Source organism: Rousettus aegyptiacus, unplaced genomic scaffold, assembly GCF_014176215.1.
Source record: "Rousettus aegyptiacus isolate mRouAeg1 unplaced genomic scaffold, mRouAeg1.p scaffold_m13_p_16, whole genome shotgun sequence".
NCBI lineage: Eukaryota > Metazoa > Chordata > Mammalia > Chiroptera > Pteropodidae > Rousettus > Rousettus aegyptiacus.
The window spans coordinates 37,261,326-37,284,347 of record NW_023416291.1 but is presented as its reverse complement, the minus strand read 5'-3'; the positions used below and the strand labels follow the sequence as shown (position 1 = coordinate 37,284,347).

At 52.5% G+C, this 23,022-nt stretch overlaps 1 protein-coding gene and 1 pseudogene across 3 annotated transcripts; both read left to right on the top strand.

Moving 5' to 3' along the window:
- Positions 1 to 1,382: 1,382 nt before the first annotated feature.
- PKN1 (protein kinase N1) lies at positions 1,383 to 22,871 on the top strand. 3 transcript variants are annotated; one of them, XM_016162115.2, is made up of 22 exons: positions 1,383 to 1,621; positions 5,738 to 6,041; positions 7,442 to 7,593; positions 9,055 to 9,190; positions 11,652 to 11,797; positions 12,057 to 12,270; positions 12,995 to 13,189; positions 14,972 to 15,081; positions 15,170 to 15,313; positions 17,034 to 17,109; positions 17,195 to 17,333; positions 17,424 to 17,517; positions 19,315 to 19,394; positions 19,470 to 19,545; positions 19,641 to 19,732; positions 20,718 to 20,894; positions 21,091 to 21,153; positions 21,281 to 21,357; positions 21,540 to 21,682; positions 21,936 to 22,043; positions 22,129 to 22,209; positions 22,593 to 22,871. In XM_016162115.2, the coding sequence occupies exons 1-22, from the start codon at positions 1,601 to 1,603 to the stop codon at positions 22,794 to 22,796; spliced, it is 2,832 nt and encodes a 943-aa protein (XP_016017601.2). In that variant the 5' UTR covers positions 1,383 to 1,600; the 3' UTR covers positions 22,797 to 22,871. The 3 variants fall into 3 exon arrangements, with proteins under 3 accessions (XP_016017601.2, XP_036090196.1, XP_016017600.2); XM_036234303.1 differs by lacking the exon at positions 1,383 to 1,621 and adding an exon at positions 1,807 to 2,679; XM_016162114.2 differs by lacking the exon at positions 1,383 to 1,621 and adding an exon at positions 4,584 to 4,838.
- Positions 13,706 to 13,824, top strand: LOC118612647 (annotated as a pseudogene).
- Positions 22,872 to 23,022: the final 151 nt, after the last annotated feature.

The window sequence follows — 23,022 nt, the reverse complement described above, 5'->3', positions numbered from 1 at the left end:
AGAAGAGGGGGAAGGTAGAGGAGCCAAATCCTGCAGGGCTTTGTGGACAGTTGTTAGGACTTTGGCTTTTACTCTAAAGAAGGTGGGAGCCATAGAGGAACCTAGGCAGAGGAAGGACGTAAGTTGACAAAGGTGTTCATAGGCACCTTTGTGGGGAAGACAGACTATGAAGTCCAAGGTGGAGCTGAGAGACCTGGGAGGGGGCGACTGCACTGGTCCAGGTGAGGGAAGACAGAGCCCGGACTCCTTGGGGACCTTGGGAGGGAAGAGAAGTGGGCAGATGCGGGTTTGGCATAATTTCACCTCCTCCTTCTTTTCTTTTTCTTTGCTACCTCTCCCCTCCCTAGAAGAGTCGCCCAAAGGAAAAAAATGAAAGAGAAGATATCGCGCTCTGGTTTCTGGGACGACGCAAACCACGCACAGCTGCGAGTAACCTAGGTACCCGCAGCTTTCTGCTCTTTGGCAGGTCCCAGGAGGGCGCCATGTGTGCAGGCACTGCCGCCAGCGAGCGCTCTCCTCCTGGCGCCCCGGGGACCTCGGTTTGGCCCAATCACCGGCCCATAAGGGAGTGCGGGGTGGGCCACGAGCCAAGCTGCACTCTCCACAGACTCCTGGAGAAGCTCCACAAAGACCTCCGCCCTATACCTCAGCTTGGGGACGAGTCTGCATTTATGGAGCTTCACCTGAATACAGCAGCCTCGAAGAAGAGGCTGGTTCCCATTTTATAGCGAGGAAAACTGAGGCTCGGCAGCCACAGGATCTACAGGGCCCACAGAGAGTCGGTGATGAAGTTGGGATTCAAACTCCTTTTCATAACAACGGCAATAACAAAAATGACAACAGCTAACTCTTATTAAGTGCTTACTGTGTTCTCAGCACTTGGTCCTCACGATCTCATTTTACCAACACCCGAGGGATGGGTGGGAAATCCCGTTTTACAGATGAGAAGCTCTTAGGGCTTTGGGGCTCCCCCAAGGCATGGGTAGCTGGGATTAAACTCGTATTTGCCCGGAGCTTGTCTGCAGGCAATGGGGGAGCTCCTGTGCCTTCGAACTGGGGCCCAGTAGACCGAATGGTTCTGAGAGGCCTGAGCTTGCAAACACAGGGGGGATGAATTTTTCTTTCTAGAGGGGTCCTGGGAGGCCCAAAGGCCTCTGCCACTCCCTGTTTTAAGGGGCCTCACTCTTTTCGGGTTTCCCCACGCTCAGATGGGTAACCCGTGAGCAAAAAGCTGATACAGAAGGGGGCGAAGAGCAAAATAGGTACTGGTGGCTGCAGAGAGGGGGCGCAGGAGAGGCGGGACCCCTCAGCCCCGGGGGCCGCTGGGATCCCCGCCCATTGGCCCCGCCTACTCCCCGGGCGCCGACCTCGGCGATCACGTGACGGGCCCGGCGGCCGCTGGGGCCGGAGGGCGCGGCGCGCGGACGCGGCGGCCTGGCCAGGCGGGGCCCGATCGGAGCAAGCCGGAGAGGGCTGCGCGCCGGGCCGGGGTCCCGTCGTGCCCGCCCCCTCCCCGCCCTCCACGCTGCGTGGGGCGCAGGCGGGCTTCTCCCGCCGTCCCTAACTCAGCTCGGGGACCCCTGGCGGGCGGCGCGAGGACATGGCCAGCGACGCCGTGCAGGTAGGCGTACCTGCGTCCGCAGCCGCCCCAGTGGCCGCCCGGGGCTCGGGACCCTCGCCCGCGCATTGCGGTGGTTCCCGAGACCGAGGCGGTCAGGGCAGGGGTCTCCCCAGGGCCCGGGACTCCCTCCTTGGGCCGGCATCTTGGAGCCAGCACGGCCCCCTTCTGTGCAGGTGGAGGTACGCACGGAGGTAGCGGGGAGGTCCGGGATGCCCCCCCCGCCACACATCCAAGCTCCGCCCTCCGAGAGAATTCAAGGGGCGCCGCTGAGGCGCGACTTCGGGTGTCTGAGGCTGGCTGTGCGTCCCAGTGCCTGTCGCCCCCGCCTTCCCGCCCCCCTGCCCTTCAGCGTCGGTTCCCGTCAGGTGCCGCTCCACCCGGGCAGGTGCTTGGCACGATGCCTCGGTAGGGGAGGATGCCGCCCATGCCCTTTCCCCGCACAACAGAGCTCTAGCAGCCCCCGCCTCTGGACTGAGCTTTACGAGGGTCCTGACGCCACCCAGATTGGCACCTGTTGGCGGAAGTGTCCCAGTCACCTCATGAGGTTTGGGGACAGGGGATCCCCAGGGCTACCCTCCAGGGCTGCCAGTTGGAACCTGATCTCAGGTCGGGAGCGTCTAGGTCAACAGGCTGGGGATTCTCTCATACCTGGAATCCTACCTGGGCCTGGGTGGCACTGTGGGGCACTCTCTCCCACACACACACATACACAGGCACAGGTGACTGGCACCAACCCGCCCAGCCAGGTTCTCCCTGTGCCACCTTGTGGACATCACAGTCCTGGGCTCTCACCTCCTCTATCTGTGGCAAGCAGAGCCAGGGTGACTTCTGACTTTCTTTGGTTCAGTGACCAAAGCCTGAGAAATGTCCCTCTTAGTGCTTCACTATCCCTCCGTCTTCCTGTGGTGCTATGTAACCAGGTTCTCGTCTCCTTCTGCACCTGCCCTCTATCCCCTCTATGTCTCCCCTGTTTCCCTCTGTCCCCCACCCCAGTCCTGCTGATGGCCTGCCAGCCTTGCCGAGGAGCTGGGCGTATCTGGTGTTGCAGATCACACAAGGTCAGACCTTGGGGCTGGGGAGGGCCAGGGTCTTTTGTCTCTCCCTCTGGCCCAGGGAAGGCTTTGTAGGAGTTTTCTGGTGCATGCATGTGCTTGGCGTGTACCAGACATGGGCTGGATAGAAGCTGTGATTCCTGGAACGAGGCTCTGGACCCGTGCTGTGGTTCTTCCCATCTCTTGCCCGCTTTCTCCTCTATTCTTGTTATTCCTTTCTTGTGTCTGCTTGGGCCTGCTACTGTGTCCCTCTGTCTGTCCCAACGTGTGCCTGTCTGTTCTATGTCCGGCAACCGGATGTCCTGTCCAGATTCCGGAAACGCCCAAAGCATTGAAATCTCCGGACATGGGGGTCTAGGTCCCTGGCTGCTCTTAGAAGAGGGGAATTCTGGAAGATTGGCCCTCTGGACCTGGGGTCTCCTGCTCCACCATGAGAAGTGCGAGAACAGGGACTCTCCAAGGTTGGGCCAGTCCCCTGACTCATGGGTTCACTCTGCTGGCCCTTGGGTGACCCCTGCCCCTTGGGTAGGAGTGAGTCACCCCAGGGAGGAGAAACCAGGAGGCTTGGCCTTCCTCTCTCCCTGCTCTGCATATTCTTAGGCCGTAGCTGCTTGAGGTGTGGCCAAGGGCTCCTACTCCTCCTCTCTGCCTGGACCCCCATTGAGCTGGCCCTGCTCCTGGCTGTACGCCTGCTCTGCCTGTTGGGGATGTGGTGGGGCTAAGCAGTGGGTGGGGTCTGGTTGGGAGCTGGTAGTGTTAGATGACCCTGGGTTTAAATTCCAGTGCTGTCACTTCCTCACTGTGTGTTCTTGGCTGGGCGCCTTTGCCTCTCTGAGCCTTGGTTCTGCCATCAGAAAAATGGGACTAAGAGAGTGTTTGTGGTTGGGAGAGACGTAGACTGGGCAAGCGCTCTGCGGCAGAGCTGCTATGAAATCCTTACTGGTGGTCATGGTCAGCAACCCAGGCTGTGAGTTTGTGTCCTTTAACTCAGGGGTTTTCAGCCTCAGCACTATTGACATTTGTGGCTGAATCATTCTTTGAGGTGGGAACTGTCCTGTGCACTTTAGGTTGTTGAGCAGCATCCTTGGTCTCAGCCTACTAGATGCCAGTAGCACCCTCTTCCCACCCCCAGTCGTGATAACCAAAAATGTTTTTGAATGTTGCCAAATGCCCCCAGAAGCGTAGGGAGGGGCCAAAATCCCCCCCTTTGAGAACCGCTTCTGTCACTTCTGAGCCTCAGTTCTCACCTAAGGAAGAATAGTGGCAGCTGCTCAGGATTAAAGTGAGAGGTTGGTAAGATTGTGGAAGTGAAGCTCTTGGCTTGAAGTAAACCCTCCCTGGGGGCAGCTGCCCTCAAGGTTGGTTGGGAGCCAAGGAAGACTTTCTTCATCTGTGAAATGGGTTCTTGCGGTGTGGGGAGAGCACCTGACAACCTATCCTGCACTAGGATTCTGGGTGCTCCTGTTTTAAATCCTAGTCCTGCCTCTTGCTGGCTGAGGGACTTTGGGGCAAGTTATGTCACCGTCTGGGCCTCAAGTTTCACCATCTTGAATATGAGTTATATTAGCACTCACCTCGTGAGCTTCATTAGTTGATCTGGGTACAGCTTGTAGTAACTGCTATTATTATCACTAATCATACTTGAACTTTAGAGGGCTGCTGGTTTGGGGGTACCTTCACTCCACTCCTCCAATGCTGTCTTCTCATGACGTGGGTCTCAGGGAGGTGCCCTTGGCCCAGCCAGGCCCATTTGGCCTCTAAATTGTGGTCAACAGCAGTGGGTACTGAGAGAGGAAGCCGGAAGTTGGGACGGCCTGCATCTGCAGGCAGGGGGCTGGCCCATGTAAACACTCCTGTGCATTTGCATCCTGGTGTACACCCGTGTTCCGTGCATAGACCTGTAGGTATGAGAGAGCACGCATCCCCGAGTCAGCCCAAAAAGGCCTGCCTTTAAGTCCATTCAGACTGAGGCTGAGGGGAAAAGTCTCCAGGATGCCCCAGAGCCCTGGAGCTGGCCTGGCGCGCAGGGCTTGCTGGGAGCTAGCAGGAAAGAGGAAGTGGCGGGTGAGAGGCCCTGGCAGGGCTGAGGTTCAGGAAGAGGGCGGGGTCCTCAGCCGAGACCCAGGATGGCAGAGGCCGATACTCCTTTGGACCAGGAGCTGGAGGTGGGGTCCCTGGGGGGTGGAGGGCAGAAGAGGACCCCAAGTAACACAGGCCAGAAGCCCTGCCTTTCATAACCCTCTGTTTTAGATAGAGAGGAAAAGATAGGTCGGAGTTTTCTATTTGGAAGATGAAACTATCTGAGGCCCTTTGGGGCTCCTATGTCAGGCAGATAGAGGAAGAAGGAGGTGGGGCTCTGCTCCTTAGGGTCCCAGTTGTAGAAGATGAGAAGAGAGGAGATGGAGCCTATCCCTGGGACCACCAGGAGAAAGACTGGGCCTGCCTCTGGGGCCTCCTACATCAGGGGTATAGCAAGGGAAAGATGACACCTGCCTTCTGCACCTACCAGTTTGAGGCACAGCAAAGAGGATAAGGAGCCTGCTCTCAGGACTCCAACCCCATAGTTTTGGGGGGCAGCAGAGTCCCGTTCTTGATACTTACTTAGGGAGCAACAGAGGGAGGATGGGCCCTGCAAGTCTAGGGGGATAGCTGAAGGGAGAAGAGGGTTTGTTTTCAGAACCTTGTCATTTGGGGGAGCAATGGAAGAGAAACTAGGCTTATCTTTGGGATCCCCTAGTTTGGGAGGACAGTGGAAGGGAGATACAGCCTATCCTAGAGGATGCCCTTAGTTTAGGGGTGGCACAGTGGTGGGGTAGTGGGGCCTGTCCTCCAGAATCCCACTATGTAAGAAACAGATGAAAGGAGACAACTGTACCTATAGGGTCCCTGAGTCAGAGGCAACAGGGAGAGGGCCTTGTCTTACCTCCCAGTTTGGGGGTCAGAGGACATAGAACAGGCCCTGTCTTGGGAGTACCAGGCTGGGAGGAGACCAGGCCCGGATGGCCAAGTGCAGTCTGCACCCCGTGTCTTCCTGGCTGAACTGACCCTGCTCTGTCCCCTGCAGAGTGAGCCCCGCAGCTGGTCCCTGCTGGAGCAGCTGGGCCTGGCAGGTGCGGACCTGGCAGCGCCTGGGGTGCAACAGCAGCTGGAGCTGGAGCGGGAGCGGCTTCGGCGAGAGATCCGCAAGGAGTTGAAGCTAAAGGAGGGGGCTGAGAATCTGCGTCGGGCCACCACCGACCTGGGCCGCAGCCTCGGGCCGGTGGAGCTGCTGCTGCGTGGCTCCTCTCGCCGGCTGGATTTGCTTCACCAGCAGCTACAGGAACTGCATGCCCACGTGGTGCTGCCCGACCCTGTGGCCGCCACCCATGGTGAGCAGGGCCTTCCCTGGGGGAGGTGAGACTTTAGGGGTGCCACTGCCAGGGGCTCACCCGCAGGCTCTGAGAGCGAGGCTCACCCTGTCTCCACTGATCCCCAGGGAGACACGCCTGGTCACAACAGCCTCCAGCCTCACAATACAACCAGAGCAAATGTCAAAACCAACACCCAGAGAAAGGCACATGGTCACACCAACACCTGGACAACATCCAGAGACTTAAAGTGTCACACAAATACCCAAAGACATGCATAGTCACACCAACATTTGGGCAACACCAAAAGACCTACACAATGTCATACCAGTACCCAAAGATATGGTTTGTCACACCAATACCCAGACAGCACTAGTGGACCTACACAGTGTCACGCCAATATCTAGACTCATGTAGTCACACCAATACCCAAATAACACCCAAGGTTCCAGGCACTATGATGTAAATACCCAGAGACTCTCAGAGTCACCATAACACTCAGAGACTTCCATACCGCCACCTAATAACCAGAGAAATACACACACAGTCACACAAATACACAGACAACACCCAGAGACTCTCACACATGGTCACTCCAACCCCCACAGTTTCACACACACATAGCTGCCCAGCTCTTCTAGATGTACACTGTCCCATTAACAGCCAGAGACATATGCACAATGGGACAAAGCCTGAAGACTCAACACTGCTTACACCAACACCCACCCCTTCTATACACAGTCATATCAATATCACTGTCATGACAATCACACTATCATGTCAACACTCTTGAGACAGTGGGGAGAGTTCAGCCAACAGCTAGAATCTCATATGATCACATTTATACCTAGAGTCACCCCCACAGTCATACCACTCTCCAGAGAGTCACATAGAGCCATGCCACCAACCAGAGACATGAACATCTGGCTGTATCCACACCTGGACACTCAGAGACAGTTGTACCAGTGCCCAAAATCTAAACAAAGTTGTGCCATCAGTGCATTGGAAACTCATGCATAGGGTTGCTTCAGCACCCAGAATCTCACATAGTCCTCCCAACACCTAGCATCTCACATAGTTACATGAGCACCTAGGGAGATACACCCTCACTTTGCCATGCCACCACCCTGTAGGTTACAGACATAACCATACCCACGGATTCCACACAGCTGTAAGGAGTTAGAGGCTTCTGTCCATAGTCTCCCCAACACCAAGGACTCATGCACACCTGGACACTTACTCATGCCCATTTATCTAGTCCTACCTCATCCCTGAGGGGGTACCCTGAAGGGGGTTCCCTGTGAGGGGCAGGGTAGTTGGACCCTCAGTGCTTTGGCTTGGGGGCGGAATCTAGGCTGGGCAAACCTCCGGGGCAGATGGAGGTGAGGCCTTGGTGACTTTGTCCCACCCACCCTCTCCAGATGCCCCTAAGTCCCCCAGCGAGGGCGGCCCAGCCTGCTCAGCCACCAACCTGAGCCGCGTGGCTGGCCTGGAGAAGCAGCTGGCTATCGAGCTGAAGGTGAAGCAGGGGGCAGAAAACATGATCCAGACGTACAGCAATGGCAGCACCAAGGTAGGGGCACACACAGGCACCCCCACGAGCAGGTCATGGGCAGGGGTTGTGGGGGGATGGGCTGATGGGTGGCTGGGAGTCAGGACTGGGGAGTCAGGCAGTTCCTGGTTGTGTATGGAAAATGAGGTGAATGTGGGTTATGGGGGAATGGGCTGATGGGTGGCTGGGAGTCAGGACACAAGTCCACACAATCAGGTCAACAACTAGATCTGTACTTGTCATCATCCTAACATCCAGAGACACACAAAGACACCCCCCTGGTCATAACATCTAGAAACCCACAGAGTCATATTAACACTTGAAACACACACTCATAATGTGTAGAGACGCAGTGTAACAACACTTAAAGACATGTGACGTAGCCACCTCTAGACACACAAATACACACGTCGTCATGTAACACCCAGGACATCCAGCACAAGCCAACATAGCACCTAGACCCACAGATACACCATTAAATTCACATTCAGAGACTGGAGTTGTCACACAGACACACCCACTCCCCAGTCATACCAGTGCTGGGGACACAGCCACAGGTCTGTACCAATACCCTGAGATGCTCACATGGACAAACACAGTCAGGCCTGCTGCTAGAGACACTCGCTCACACACTGTCGGGAAAGTGCCCACACTCGTGTGCATGCACAAACACGACTTACATGTTAGGACACAGAGCACATAGATTATTTTTTTGTACTGATATAACATGCAGGAAACTTAAGTGTACAGCCCCATGAATTTTTGACCTGTGTACACACCACCCCCATCAAAATCTAAAACATTTCCAATCACCCAGAAAGTTCCCTCCTGCCCCTTTAGTCAATACCCAAGCTTCCATCATCACAGGTTTGCCTTGCCTCATTTAGAAACGTAGCAAGAGTAGATGAAAAAACTCACAACAATTTCTAGCACTTGTGCACACATGGGGTCCTGGGGCTGTGTGCCCAGTCATCACCATACCGTGTGAACTGCACACACGAACATCTGGAACACTGCTTACAGCAGACCATCAACACACCCACCCAGTCACCCTTGGAGACTCACCCGTGCAGCTACAGTCAGGGCTATACCTGCTCTGGGGACCGCCCACCAACAAACACATTGTGCTGACAGCTGATGCGAGTACAGTGCCTGCTGGTTCCAGACACAACCCTTAGCTCTGCATTCAGATCAGCAACTTTGATCTTCCGTGAGCATCGGCTCTCTTAGTACTGATCTTATTCCTGCACATTGAGGAGACAGGCCCAGAGAGGTTGAGTGTCTTGCCCAAAGTCACACAGCTGTGGCAGAGCCAAGATTCAAGCCCCATGGGCTACATCGCCCCTCTACATCCACGAACACATGTATACAAACACTGTCCGTCACGTGTTTGCCCTGGTGTGCATGTCCTGGTGGACATCAGGGCCAGTGGTCAGGCCCCAGCTGGCCAGCCATTCCCTGACGGCCCATCTCTGCCTCCAGGACCGGAAGCTGCTGCTGACGGCCCAGCAGATGCTACAGGACAGTAAGACCAAAATCGATATCATCCGCATGCAGCTACGCCGGGCGCTGCAGGCCTGCCAGCTGGAGAGCCAGGCAGCTCCAGATGAGACCCAAGGTGAGTTGCTTGCCCTGCATTCTGCCTTGTGGAGCTCAGCCCCCAGCCCCATGAGGGGACCCTTTCTGAGGCAGAGAGGTGGGGACTATAGCTCACTCCGTGACTGGAACCCATTCCCAACCCTCTCTGGGCCTCAGTTTCCCATTTCGTCCTACTCCAGGTTTGCTGTAGATTAGGTATTAGTAGACTACTGTCCACAGACCAAATCTACTGCTGGCTTTTTTTTCCCTAAATGTTTTATTGGCACACAGCCATACCTATTCATTTATTATCATCTAAGGCTGGTTTTACACTGGGACAGCAAAGCTAAGTAGTGGCAACAGAGCCTGTGTGGTCTGCAAAGCCAGAAATATTTAACTTCCTGGCACTAAATAGAAAAAAAATGTAGACACCTGGATTAAGTGGTTGCCTTGTCATGTTGGCTTCTGTTGTGTAGAACCGTAGGTGTCCCCAGCCTGTGTGTCTCTGTGTATGAAGGGCTGGGGGTGTCTCAACCTGATTGTCAATCTGAATTTGTGACAGGGTCTTAATATATTGTTGCAGGTGTGACTATGTCTGTGCTACTGATGTGTTTCAGTATTAATGTGACATTGACTATAGGGACCAGCAGCTGTGTGTGTGCCCTAGTAACTATGGTAGTTTGTCACCTTGACAGATAGGGGTGTGTCAGCTGTTGGTAGCTGTTAGGCTATTTGGGCTGCTATGATAGCACTAGGTGGCTTATAAACAATAGAAATTTATTGCTCACAGTTTTGGAGGCTGGAAGTCTAAGATCAAGGCATTGGCAGTTCCAGTGTCTAGTGAGGCCCACTTCCTAGTTCATAGACCACATCTTCTCACTCTGTCCTCACGTGGCGAAAGGGGTGAGGGAGCCCTCTGGGATCTCTTTCATTAGGCCACTAATCGCATTCATGAGGGCTCCACTGCCATAATCTAATCATCTCCCAAAGGTCTCACCTCCATATATCCTCACACTGGGGGTTGGGTTTCAACTTATGAATATTGAGGGGATGTAAACATTCAGACCATAGCAGTGAGGCTTGTAACTTGAATGACATGTGTGTCTTTGGGGGGAGGGCTATCAGTATTACTGTTCATGCGATTGTATTGTGAATACCCTTGTGGATTTCTCAGTTATGGTGTGTGATGGTATGATCACATCCATGTGCCTTTGAGTGATATCGCGACCTTGGTGACAGCATGACTTCGTCCCTGTAATGTAACAGTTTCAGCGATTGTCTCTGTGCCACGTGACAGCAGGCCTAGCAGCAGGACTGTGACCATGTTTGTAAGATGACTTGCCTATGAATATCGGGGTTCCTGTGACACTGTCTGTGTTGTTGATGTCCAGGTCAGTGCCACACACCTGTGGATGACAGCATGAGTTGTGACTGAGTGCCAGGGTCTGAGACTGTCCCTGGAATTTACAGCCATGGATAAGTGTGACCGTGACTTTGTGCCTCTGGGTGACAAGTTTCCTATACCTGTGTGACAATATGTCCTTGTGCCTTTCCTGTGCCATTGGGTAACTAGCTGTGTTTTGTGCCAGGATATGGCTGTGTTTTTGTAACTTCACACTGGTCATGACAGCCAGCCTATTTCCCTTTGGTATTGGGTCTCCATGCCTGTGGGAATTAGTGACACTACCCTGCCTGTGTGACGGTGTGTTGACATTTCTTTGCCTTTCTCTATGCCTTATCCATGTGTAGTCAGTGCGATTAAGTTCCTATGATTCCCCTTGGGCTGGAGTTAGAGTCCTGAGCGTTCTGCCCCAAGGAGACTGTTTCCCACAGGGTGTTTATGTCTTGTGATCATGTCCCTCTGCCCCTGTGTCAGTGTCCCTTTGGTGGGGAAATTGGGTTGTTTCCAGTCTTTCACTCTTAGAAAGAAGGTTGTCATGAATAACCACGTACATATGTCAAGTATAGAGGTGTTTCTATGAGATACAGCCACTGAATTGGGATTGCTTGATCAAAGGGTAAATACATTTGTAATTTTAATAGATAGGGCCAAACTACCTCCATTGGAAGCTAACTTGTATTCCCATCAGCGATGAATAAAAGTTACTTTTTAAAAAAAGTGTCCCTGTGTTTGCGTGACTATATCCTTGTGGCTGTCCAGTTGTCCATGGTGTCCCTGTGATAGTCCCTGGGGGTGAAGTGGAACCCTGACAACTGTCAAGTGTGCCTGTGTGTATGACTGCTCCAGTGTGACAGCCTCTGTCCCTGGGACCATTCCTGTGGGTGCGAGTATTTGAATAAAAGAGGGCGTAAGTGTGGCTGTCTGCCTGCTGGTGACAGTGCGACTGTGTCACTGTAACTGCCCTTTGAGAAACCTGATACATGTCGGTGGTGATACGTCTGTGGCCAGTGCCTGTTCTTGTGGATGCTGTGTATCTGGACTGGGTTGGTTGGACCTGAGTCCCAGGCTGGCCTCACTACCCGGTGTCCTGCACCCACAGGGAGTCCGGACCTGGGGGCGGTGGAGCTGCGCATTGAAGAGCTGCGGCATCACTTCCGAGTTGAGCACGCGGTGGCGGAGGGCGCCAAGAACGTGCTACGACTGCTCAGTGCCGCCAAGGCCCCTGACCGCAAGGCAGTCAGCGAGGTGAGGGGCAGAGCCTCAGTGAAGGGGTAGCCTTGACCCTGGGCAGCCAAAATGTGGAGTCAGGCCTCAGCAAGGGTCAGTGCCTCGGTGTGGCAGGGTCTAGTTTTCAGGGAGCTCTGGGGTAGGACCTAGACGGTTTGGGTTTGTGGCCTCCAGCAAAAAGGAGCCCCTGGTAGGATTTAGTCCTGGAGGAGCCTGGGTCTGTGCTTGGAGGGACCATACCCACCTCCCCAGATTGGACCTGTCCCTCCCACCACAGGCCCAAGAAAAGCTAACCGAGTCCAACCAGAAACTGGGGCTCCTTCGGGAGGCGCTGGAGCGGCGGCTTGGGGAGCTGCCCGCTGATCATCCCAAGGGGCGGCTGCTGCGAGAGGAACTCGCTGCGGCCTCGTCTGCAGCCTTCAGTGCCCACCTGGCTGGGCCCTTCCCCGCCACGCAGTACAGCACCCTGTGCAAGCCCTCACCGCTCACAGGTGGGTCCCGACATCCCCCAGCCTTAAAAATCCGCAGTCCCCAACCCGGTTCTCTACTCTCCCTAACCCAGACTGCCATCCACTGTTTCCTTCCTTCACCCCAACCCTCTAGCCTGGGCCCCATTTCCCCAGGCCAGATAGCACCATACACCCTGAACTTCTTGGCCCGTCTTGCCCTCTGATTCTGGACCCCTGCCCCCACCCCACCATTCCCACTTTTCCGCCCTCCTCACCTGGCCCTGTCTTTTTCCTGCACCTATAGTCCCCCAGACCCTCACTCTGAGAGCCCTCAGCCCTGGACCTCTGACCCCAACCCCCCAGGCCAGCCAGGCCCACTCTCCTTAGACCCCTCAGCTACTACATCACCAGACCAGCCCTACCATAGACCTCAGCCTTTGCCTCAGACTTTAGGTCAGCCCTCTGAATTCTACTCTGCTCCTCCTTGCTTGGACCTTCATCCTACACCTCTATTCTGTCCTTAAACCTCAACATCCAGAGTCCCTCCCCAGCCTAGTCCGCTCCAGCCTGGTTCCCTCCTTCCTGTCCCATATTTCTCACTTCTGTGTATAGCCACCCCCTGCATCAGAACCCCTGCCCCACCCCGGTTGTCCCTCACAGCTCCTACTTGTATGTGGGCTGCTGCTTTACATGCCCACTTCAGCCATAGCCCCCTCCCCTTGGCCTGCTCCAAATGTGGTCCCCCCTGAGTCAGACCCTTTCTTAGGGACTCTGGAGGTGCGTGTGGTGGGCTGCAAGGACCTTCCAGAGACAATCCCCTGGAACCCCTCACCCTTGGCGGCGGGGCCTGGTACCCCTGACAGCCGTACCGCCTTCCTGAGCCGCCCAGCCCGGGGCCTTTATAGCCGAAGCGGAAGCCTCAGTGGCCGTAGCAGCCTCAAAGCAGAAGCCGAGAATGCGAGTGAGTGGGTATTGAGGGTCTGGAGGGATGAGGTGGGGTTGGGGGTCCTGGGATGCCCCACACTTGTAACACTTTAAAAACTAGTACCTCACACCCATTAGGAAGGATACTATGAAACAAAACAACAGGTGTTAGGGAGGATGTGGAGAAATTGGAATCTTTGTGCACTGAGAATATAAAATGGTGCAGCCGCTATGAAAAACAGCATGATATGACAGGTCCTTAAAAAATTAAACATGGAATTACCATGTGACCCAGCAATCCCATTTCTGAACATGTACCCAAAAGAGTTGAAAGAGATATTTGCACACCTATGTTCATAGCAGCATAACTCAAAATAGCCAACGGTGGAAGCAATCCAAGTGTCCATTGATGGATGAATGGCTAAAAACGTGGTATAACCATAGAATGGAATCTTATTCAGCCTTAAAGAAAATTCTAACACATGCTACAACATGAGTGAACTTGAGCACATCGTGCAAAGTGAAATAAGCCTGTTGCAAAAATATTAATGCTATATACGGCCATGCCACCCTGAACAAGCCCGATCCCGATTGATCTCGGAAGCTAAGCAGGGTTGAGCCTGGTTAGTACTTGGATGGGAGACCACCTAGGAAGCCCAGGTGGTGCAGGCATAAAAAAAAAAAACCAAGAAAACAAAAATACTAATGCTATAAGTGATTCCACTTATATGAAGTATCTAGAGAAGTCCAATTCATGAAGATGAAAAGATGGTGGTTCCCAGTGACTGGGAAAGGAAGATGGGAAGTTAATGTTTAATGGGGACAGAACTTCAGTTTGGGCAGATGGAAGGATTTCTAGAGATGGACAGTGATAGTGACACAACAGTGTGAATGGACTTATCATGTAGCTGTACACTTAAAAATAATTATGGCGGTAAATTTTATGTTCTGTAAAGTTTACCACAACTGTGAAAAAACCTAATATATATGTACAAAAAAAATATATGTTAAAGAAGAATAACAGCAGGGCAAACACTCATGTTTCCACCACCCAGTTCAGGAAATAGAACTCCCTGGAAGCCCCCCAGGTCTCCTCCTCAGTTCCAGCCCCTTCCCCTGTCCTAGAAGTAGCTACTCCTCTGACTTCCATGGTTATAATTTTTGTTTTGCTTTTCTGTGTAGTTTTAGCACCCATGTATGTATCTCAAAACAGTATAGTGTAATTTTGCCTGGTGTTTGAACTTCATACACGTGGAATCATATAGAATATATTCCATGGCAGTGGTTTCTTTGATTTATCATTGTGAGACAGATCCACATAATTCTGTAAAACTATAGTTCACTCATTCCTTTTTACTCTTGTTTAATAGTCCATTGTTTTAAGATGAGCCATATCAAATTGCCACCCTTTGTTTTTTTAGGTACAAAATCGTTGAATATCAGCAATTTCATGGTTCAGCTAGTAAGACTATATTACAGATTGCATATTAATTCTGTTAGTGGACAGTGAGCTGTTTCTGCTTTAGGGCCATTTTATAAACCATTATATTTTTGAAATTTATGAATCTCCCGATGTATACATGTATGCATTTTTCTAGGGTAAATACTTAGGAGTGTGTTGCCGAAACTTGCTTATAGAATCAAAGTGAATTTGGATTCCTCCTTTGTATTATACACAAAAGTCAACCACAAGGCCTTAATGTGAAAGATTGCATAGCAGAATATTATGCTAGAAAAGGAGAGGATTTCTTTAGTGAGATATAATAGATATTCCCCCAGCCCCAGCATTTCCTGACTTCCACCCCCACCCCCATTACAGGTGAGGTTAGCACTGTGCTCAAGCTGGATAACACAGTGGTGGGGCAGACATCCTGGAAGCCATGTGGCCTCAACGCCTGGGACCAGAGCTTCACCCTGGAGCTGGAGAGGGTGAGCAAGGTTGGGGGATGATGGAGCACAGAGAAGGGGGATTCTGGGTCTCAGGTGCCACAAGTGATGGTCATCTTCCTCTCTCAAGGCACGGGAACTGGAACTGGCTGTGTTCTGGCGGGACCAGCGGGGCCTGTGTGCCCTCAAATTCCTGAAGTTGGAGGATTTCTTGGACAACGAGAGGCATGAGGTCCAGCTGGACATGGAACCCCAGGGCTGCCTGGTGGCCGAGGTACAGCCCGACCTGACCCTGAGAAAATGCTTCATGTTTTCTAGAAGGGAAGATATTTTTTCTATTGATCCCAGAATCTTGATAGAAAAGTACCCATAATTGGTCATATCAGTGACATGACTTAAGCTGAGGCTGGTTTTGTTCTGTCACAAGAATTAAAAATTAAAATCACAAAATTTTGTCAAGCCAGAAAAGAAAAACAAAACTTGGCAACATGCCATGGCACTGGTAACATGTGCTACCAGAGACACACTGAGTACAGAGAAATTCCTTCTGCAATAGTGTTAGGGTTCAAATCAGGGTACCCTACTGTCAGCATTATAGACATTGGGGACCAGAGCATTCTCGGTTGCAGAGCCATCCTGTGCACTGTTGGATATTGAGCATCATCCCTGGGCTCCACCCCCAGGATTCCAATAGCACCACTGCCACTCGTACAGCCAAAAATGTCTCCAGACTTTGCCAGTGTCTCCTGGTTGAGAGCCCATAGTTTAGGTAACATTCCTAGCTGACCACTTGTAATATGAGCCAAGCCTTGTCCTGTGTACTTTGCTGACATTAACTTGTTAATCCCCCAATGCACAGCTGACAGAAGAGGAAGGCAAGATGCGGCGAAGGACAGTCACCAGCTCCTTCATTTAGCCCAAATTATCCTCAAAAATTCTTTAAATTTGCCTCTAACATATCCATATGCCCTGTATTATGTAATGTATCTCCCCATATCCATATCCCCTTGTGGAAATTCTTACATGATCTCATAATCCAGGACCATTGAAGGGAAGGAAGGAGAGAGAGAAGGGTTGACTTTAGTGGCAGTGCAGTGAAATTGTTCTGTTAGGAACTGTCTGAAACCAGGCGAGAAATGATGGTAGGTAACTCTGAGGGCAAATTCTGAAGCTTTCAAGGTTTATTAGAGCATTTGATTTTGTTTTATGTCTCCTAAAAACACCATCCAGTAGAACTTCCTGCAGTTCCGTTGTCGATGAGCTGACAATAATTGCGTTCTATTGTAGAAGGAAATGTTTTATGTTGGCATTTTCCAGTATAGTAGCCGCCAACCACTTGAAGTGTGGCTAGTGTGATGGGAGAACTGAAGTGTTAATGTTACTTAAATTTTACTTCATTTAAATAGCCACATGTGGCTAGTTTCAACCATATCAGATACACATGAAGTGACACAATTCTGTGACTTTAGCACCTTCTAGAAGATGTATTGAAGTTGGGAGAATTTAGCTAGACTAGTGGTTGCTCCACCTGGGTGGGCACTAGCATTACCTGGAGGGTTTATTAAAACATAGACCACTGCCCACCTCCCCACACCCCATCCCTGTTACCGATTCACTGAGTCCAGGTGCGGGGCCCAAGGATCTGCATTTCTAACTCGTTCCCAGGTAACGCTGATCTGCTGGTCTGGGACCACCCTTGGGAATCAGGACACGAGATGATGTAGGGCCTGTTTGCTAGCGTTAAATGTGCATATTGTTATATCAGACCCCCTCCCCACCCTCTGAGTATGAGCTAAGTGCTTGCTTCTCATCTTCCCGAATTGGCATTGCAGGATGTGGCCCTGCCAAGCAATGGATTGGTTTTATGACCCCTTATTACATGCAGTGCCACAGTGATCAGAACCCCTGAAAAATGGGTGTGCATACCTGTGCTCCTAAGGGCCTCCCCACCTGGCGGTGGGTGAGGGTGCTCACCTGTTGGCCCCTCTCCCTAGGTCACCTTCCGCAACCCTGTCATTGAGAGGATACCCCGGCTCCGACGGCAGAAGAAAATCTTCTCCAAGCAGCAAGGTGAGCGTATGGGTTGGGGCTGGGGAGAGGCCAGGGGCCTTGGTGTTGCCAGGGTGAGCCAGGGTAACACTGCTGCTGTTCCCAGGGAAGGCATTCCAGCGTGCTAGGCAGATGAACATTGACGTTGCCACCTGGGTGCGACTGATTCGAAGGCTCATCCCAAGTGCCATGGCCACGGGCACTTTCAGCCCTGGGGCTTCTGGACCCGAGGCCCGGTCCACGAGGTAAGGAGGGTAGGCCCTGTGGGTCCCGGCTGTCCTGATTGCTTCCCAGGGTGCTAGGTCCCAAGCACACCCTCCTTTTTTGTACTGCAGCGACATATCCGTGGAGAAGCTGAATCTCGGAGCTGACTTGGACACCTCCCCCCAGAAGAGCCCTCTGGGCACTCCTTTCAGTCTACCAAGTCTGGTGAGTGTCCCCTTCTTTCCTTCTTAGGTGTGTCTAGGTAGCATCAGGGGGCCTCCTTCCCAGCTCCAGGCCCAGAGACCACCTCTGTGCTCAGTGCCTGTAAAACCTACAAGTTGATGATAGAAATCAAGATAGTGGTTTTCTCTGGGCAGAGATGGAGGGGTTGATTATTAATAGCAGGAGGACAGAGGGAGCCTGCAAGGTGATGGGAGTGTCCACATCCTAATCTAGGTCAAAGGTTGGCACTTTATTCTATAAAGGGCAATATAATCAATATTTTTTACTTTGTTGGCTAGACAGTCCCAGTCATAACTACTGGACACCGCTCTTGTAGAAAGCAGCCACGCGCAATGCTTATGTCCATGAATGGGTGTGGCTGTTGCTGGGGAAACCTTACTGATAGACATTGACGTTTCGATGTCATTTCATTTCGATAGATCAGGAAATATATATTTTTTAATTCCTATCCCTTTAAAAACATAAAGACCATTCTTAGCTTGCAGACCATACAAAAAACAGCATTTACCTACCCCTGGTCTAGGCATTGGTAACCTGGGCGGACATATATGTGACAGCTGGTCCCTTTGCCCACCTCACTGAATGAATTTTGTATCTCATTTAAAAAAAATATATATATATATCCTTCCTGATTTGAATTAAATAAGCTACCTTATATGAGATGAGGTTGGTAAAAAAAAAAAAATTCCAAAAGCTTAATAACACTGATGGCTGGGGAGGATGCAGAAAAATAGGCAGTTAGTGGGAGGTGTGCTAGTCGCTGCATGCCCCCAGGAGGGCCTAGCTGGCTGAGATAAAAACGGACACTACCTTGACCCCGAACTTCCAATCCTGGACATCTTCACACACATGAACAACCAGGATGTTCATTGAGGCAGCTTTGTGGGGGCAAGAGTGGAAATAACCTCAGGGCCCATTTATAGGAACGAGTGCTAAATAAATGACAAGATGGACTAGTATGCAGCTATGAAAAATGAGACCAGTCTCATCTGTTGATTTAGAATGATTTCCAAGACAGATTGTCCAGTGAGAAAGGCAAGATTGGAATGTTGTCAATAGTGGATACAAGAAAAACATAGCTTGTATTTGCAGTTTTGCCCATGTGGTTATAAAACATGCCTAGAAGAGTACCTGAGAAAGCATTAAACAGTGGCTGGCTCTGAGAGGGCAGTGGGGCAGGAAATGTTTCAGCCTGTTTGCATGGATTGAATTTTTAGAACTGCTTCTATAGTGAAGGATGATGGACCAGTAGGTAATTTTTTCCGATGAAATATTAATTACATATACATGTTGTATAAAAGTGATTCCAAAGGACTAATACCAATCAAGAGAATAAGTAGGTAAATGACAAAACATGTTTACAGTGTGAAATGTGCTGAAGAGAAAAATATAACGGAGAAGGGGGATGGAGAGTGTTGATATTGGGGGGTTCTGTTATTTAATAGAGTGGTCCGGTGACCACCTGCAAAGGTGACATTTGAGTAAAGGCCTGAAGGAGGTGAGGGAGTAGCTGTACAGGTGTCAGGAAAATATAGTTCCAAAAAAATAAATAAATAAAATCCAGATTGCAGAAACAGTCCGTGCAAAGGTCTTGGGGTGGAAACATGCCTGCTATGTTCAGGATAGTGAGAAGCACTTGTGGCTGGAGGAGAGTGAGCAAGGGGGTGAGTGGGAGAGGTGAGGTCAAAGAGGTGATGGCAGCCTTGGTGGCTATGATGGCTATGATGGCTATGGGGTGCCTCTGACTTCCCTTACTCTGCCCTGCTCTCTCCACTACAGAGTTCCCCAATCCAGGACACAGCCACCACACCTGTGCTGCCTTCAGAGCCCCAGGAAACCCCAGGGCCCTCTCTGTGCAGGTGACTCCTCTCCCCTGCCCACCACCCGCCACCCCAAGCACTGTCCCTGTCCCCACCAGTGTCCTTTCTCCACAGCCCTCTCAGGAAGTCACCCCTGACCCTTGAGGATTTCAAATTCCTGGCGGTGCTGGGCCGGGGTCACTTTGGGAAGGTGAGGTGAGGGGCAAGGGGTTGGAGGGCTGGAAGTCTGCACCCCTGACTCCCTGGGCTGGCTGCTAAGGCCACCCCTGCCTACTGGGGTTCCAGGTGCTGCTCTCCGAATTCCGGCCCAGCGGGGAGCTGTTCGCCATCAAGGCTCTGAAGAAAGGGGACATTGTGGCCCGAGACGAGGTGGAGAGGTGGGGATCCTGCTCAGTCCCTCTGAGAACCTGTCTTCTGGGAAATGGGAGGCAGCAGTCCCTTCTCAAATTTATTAAGCTTCTATTTAAGATAATAGTAATAACTCTTAGAAAACATCGTTCTGCTGATGGCACAGAGATGGTGAGCAGCTTGCCTGAGTTCATGCAGCCAATGAGTGGGAGGTCCTGGATTTAAACTTAGGAACTTGGGCTCTGAAACCTGTGTGGTCTTAATGGTGCCATTGCACTGCTTCTGCTTTGGGGTCAGGGCCCTGGGTTCAAAACCCACCTCTGCCACAGACATACTTATAGAGAGCCTGGGGAGGCCCTTCTGAAACTCAGCCTCCCCTTCTATAAAAGGGAAGTAATAATGCCTTCCTTCCAGGGTTGTCGGGTGGCTTGGTAGAGACACTGAGATTGTCCCTGATCTTCCTGACATCCTTTATTAAATCAGGAACCCAACTTAGGGCCTAAGCAAATAGAGGAATTTATTGCTCTGGATCAAAAAAGTCCACATGTGTCCTTCAGGCATGGCTGTATCCAGCTGCTCAGATGACGTCTTCTCAGTTCTACTTTCCCGTGTATGGGCCTTGCTTCCAGTCTTATGCCCCTGACCAGCAGTTTAGTTCTTGTCCACCAGCTTTAGACCTTCTTTAATAATTCCAGCAGAAATCCTGAGATTGAGCCCTGTTGGCTTGGCTTTCTCATTCCTGAACCATTTCCTGGCCAGGGAAGTGGAGTGCTCCAGTCAACCCACCCCTGCCAGTTCTCTTTAGGGAAGTTGAGGGACCGTTAATGGGATAGTGGATTCTAGGTGCCTGTTTAGCAGATGAGGCTGCTGAGGTTCAGAGATATTAAGCAATTTGCCCAAGGTTGCACAGCCATGTGAGGCCCTCAACAAATATCTGATGATTGAGGACTTGGGATATGGGATTTAACAGTAGGGATCTCCTGTGCTCCTGACCCTGCCCCCCATCCTGCCTAGCCTGATGTGTGAGAAGCGGATCTTGGCAGCGGTGACTAGTGCGGGACACCCCTTCCTGGTGAACCTGTTTGGCTGTTTCCAGACGCCGGAGCACGTGTGCTTTGTGATGGAGTACTCGGCTGGCGGGGACCTGATGCTGCATATCCACAGCGACGTCTTCTCTGAGCCCCGTGCTGTGTGAGCCCAGGCACCCCCCACTCCCTGCACCCTGATGCCTCAGCCCCTTTCTGCTCCTCCATGGCAGGCCCTACTTCCCCCCAGCTCCTGGAGTTTGGGCTTGGGGGAGGCAGTTGGGCTTTTGAGGATGTGGCCAGGTGTATATGGTCTTCCTCGTGGAGAGGCCCACCTCCCTCATGCCAACCTCTCTCTGCAGCTTTTATTCAGCCTGTGTGGTGTTGGGCTTGCAGTTTCTCCATGAACACAAGATTGTCTACAGGTGTGTGTGTGTGTATGCGTGTGCATGCATGTGCTCATGCATGCATGCTCTGCCCACAAGGGGGCCCTCAGGCTTCAGGCAGGCCCCATCCCCACTCATTCCTCTTTACATCCCCAACCACTCACAGGGACCTGAAGTTGGACAATTTGCTCCTGGACACCGAGGGCTATGTCAAGATCGCAGACTTTGGCCTCTGCAAGGAGGGTGAGGGGCAGGGCCAAGGTCTAGGGGATAAGATAGAGAGGGGGAAGGAATGGAGTCCCTACCCAGTTTATCTCACCCTCCCACCCTTGACCCTGGGACAGGGCTGGCTGGACCACTCTGTGTTGGGCTGGGCTATAACTGAAGACACCCCTGTCAATAACCACATGGCCCTGCTGCCCCAGGGATGGGCTATGGGGACCGGACCAGCACATTCTGCGGAACCCCGGAGTTCCTGGCCCCCGAGGTGCTGACAGACACATCGTACACGCGGGCAGTGGACTGGTGGGGATTGGGCGTGCTGCTCTATGAGATGCTGGTTGGCGAGGTGAGGCCTCAGGCTGCCCCCACTTTACCTGTCCCTGGGAAGGCACTGGAACCTGTATGCCCAGGGGTGGGATCAGAATCTGCCTCCAACACATCTTGTGTGATCAGGGGCAGGTTGTTTTGCATCCTTGGCCTCAGCTTCTGAATCTTTAAATAGTGTGTTTCTCCTCTGATGTGAAGGTGTGGGTGGGGGTGGGGCTGGGGCTGGTGTGGCCAGAAGAGCGGCCCGATTTGCCTCATTCTCCCTGTCCCAGTCCCCGTTCCCAGGGGATGACGAGGAAGAAGTGTTTGACAGCATCGTCAACGATGAGGTTCGCTATCCCCGCTTCCTGTCAGCTGAAGCCATTGGCATCATGCGCAGGGTGAGGACCCTCCAAGCTGGGGTGGGCTTTGGGAGGGGCTCTGGGACCCAGAAGGGGAAACTGACACAGTGCTCCCCTTCCCTAGCTGCTGCGGAGGAATCCAGAGCGGAGGCTGGGGTCCAGTGAGAGGGATGCAGAGGATGTGAAGAAACAGCCCTTCTTCAGGGTGAGGATTCCCTTCAAGGGCCTGGCCACATCCCCCTAAGACCTCGATGCATCACCTGCAACATTGTCAGCCACTTTCTTCTCTCTCCCACACCCCCACTGACCCTTCTACACTTACATCTACTTCAGGCTGACCTGATAGGGACCACTGCCTTGCGTGTGAGCTCAGGCTCCCTGTCCCCCCCAGACCACCAGGGTCCCCCACTCTCACCTTATGATGCTTCCTGAGCTCCCCGTCCTTTCACTTTGCCCCTCTATCTTGTGACTAGTGAGGCTGATTGATCCCCACAAACTCAGGGCTGGATGGGGCGCAGGGGTCCAGCCCCTCCTGTGGTCTGTGCCCCAGCTCCCAACACTGACCTTACTCCCCCTTTTCCCATGCAGACCCTGGGCTGGGATGCTCTGCTGGCCCGGCGGCTGCCGCCACCCTTCGTGCCCACACTGTCAGGCCGTACTGATGTCAGCAATTTTGACGAGGAGTTCACCGGGGAGGCCCCCACGCTGAGCCCGCCTCGCGATGCGCGGCCTCTCACTGCCACGGAGCAGGCGGCCTTCCGGGATTTCGACTTTGTGGCCAGGGGCTGCTAGCCTTCTCCCCGGCTCCTCCCCTGACCCAACTGTTAGTTTTTTTAAAAGGCCTTTGGGGTTTGACCCCTCCATGCATCCCTGGCTCTTCTTGTGTGCATTAATGGGGGTGGGAAGTATGTGATTGGAGGTGGAGGGGGGGAGCATAGGGAGTGATGGGGAGATACCCTGGGTTATAGTGAAGGTTATCTGAAGGGGATCAAGGGAGGGTGGGGACTTGGGGCTGTAA

Bases quoted from the DNA above. Each gene is read 5' to 3' on its own strand.
- PKN1 (XM_036234303.1), top strand. From the start codon at position 1,831: ATGCCCCCCCCGCCACACATCCAAGCTCCGCCCTCCGAGAGAATTCAA. The intron at 13,190-14,971 runs GTGAGTGGGTAT...CCCCCATTACAG, and splicing joins AGCAGAAGCCGAGAATGCGA to GTGAGGTTAGCACTGTGCTC. The intron at 15,314-17,033 runs GTACAGCCCGAC...CCCTCTCCCTAG, and splicing joins AGGGCTGCCTGGTGGCCGAG to GTCACCTTCCGCAACCCTGT.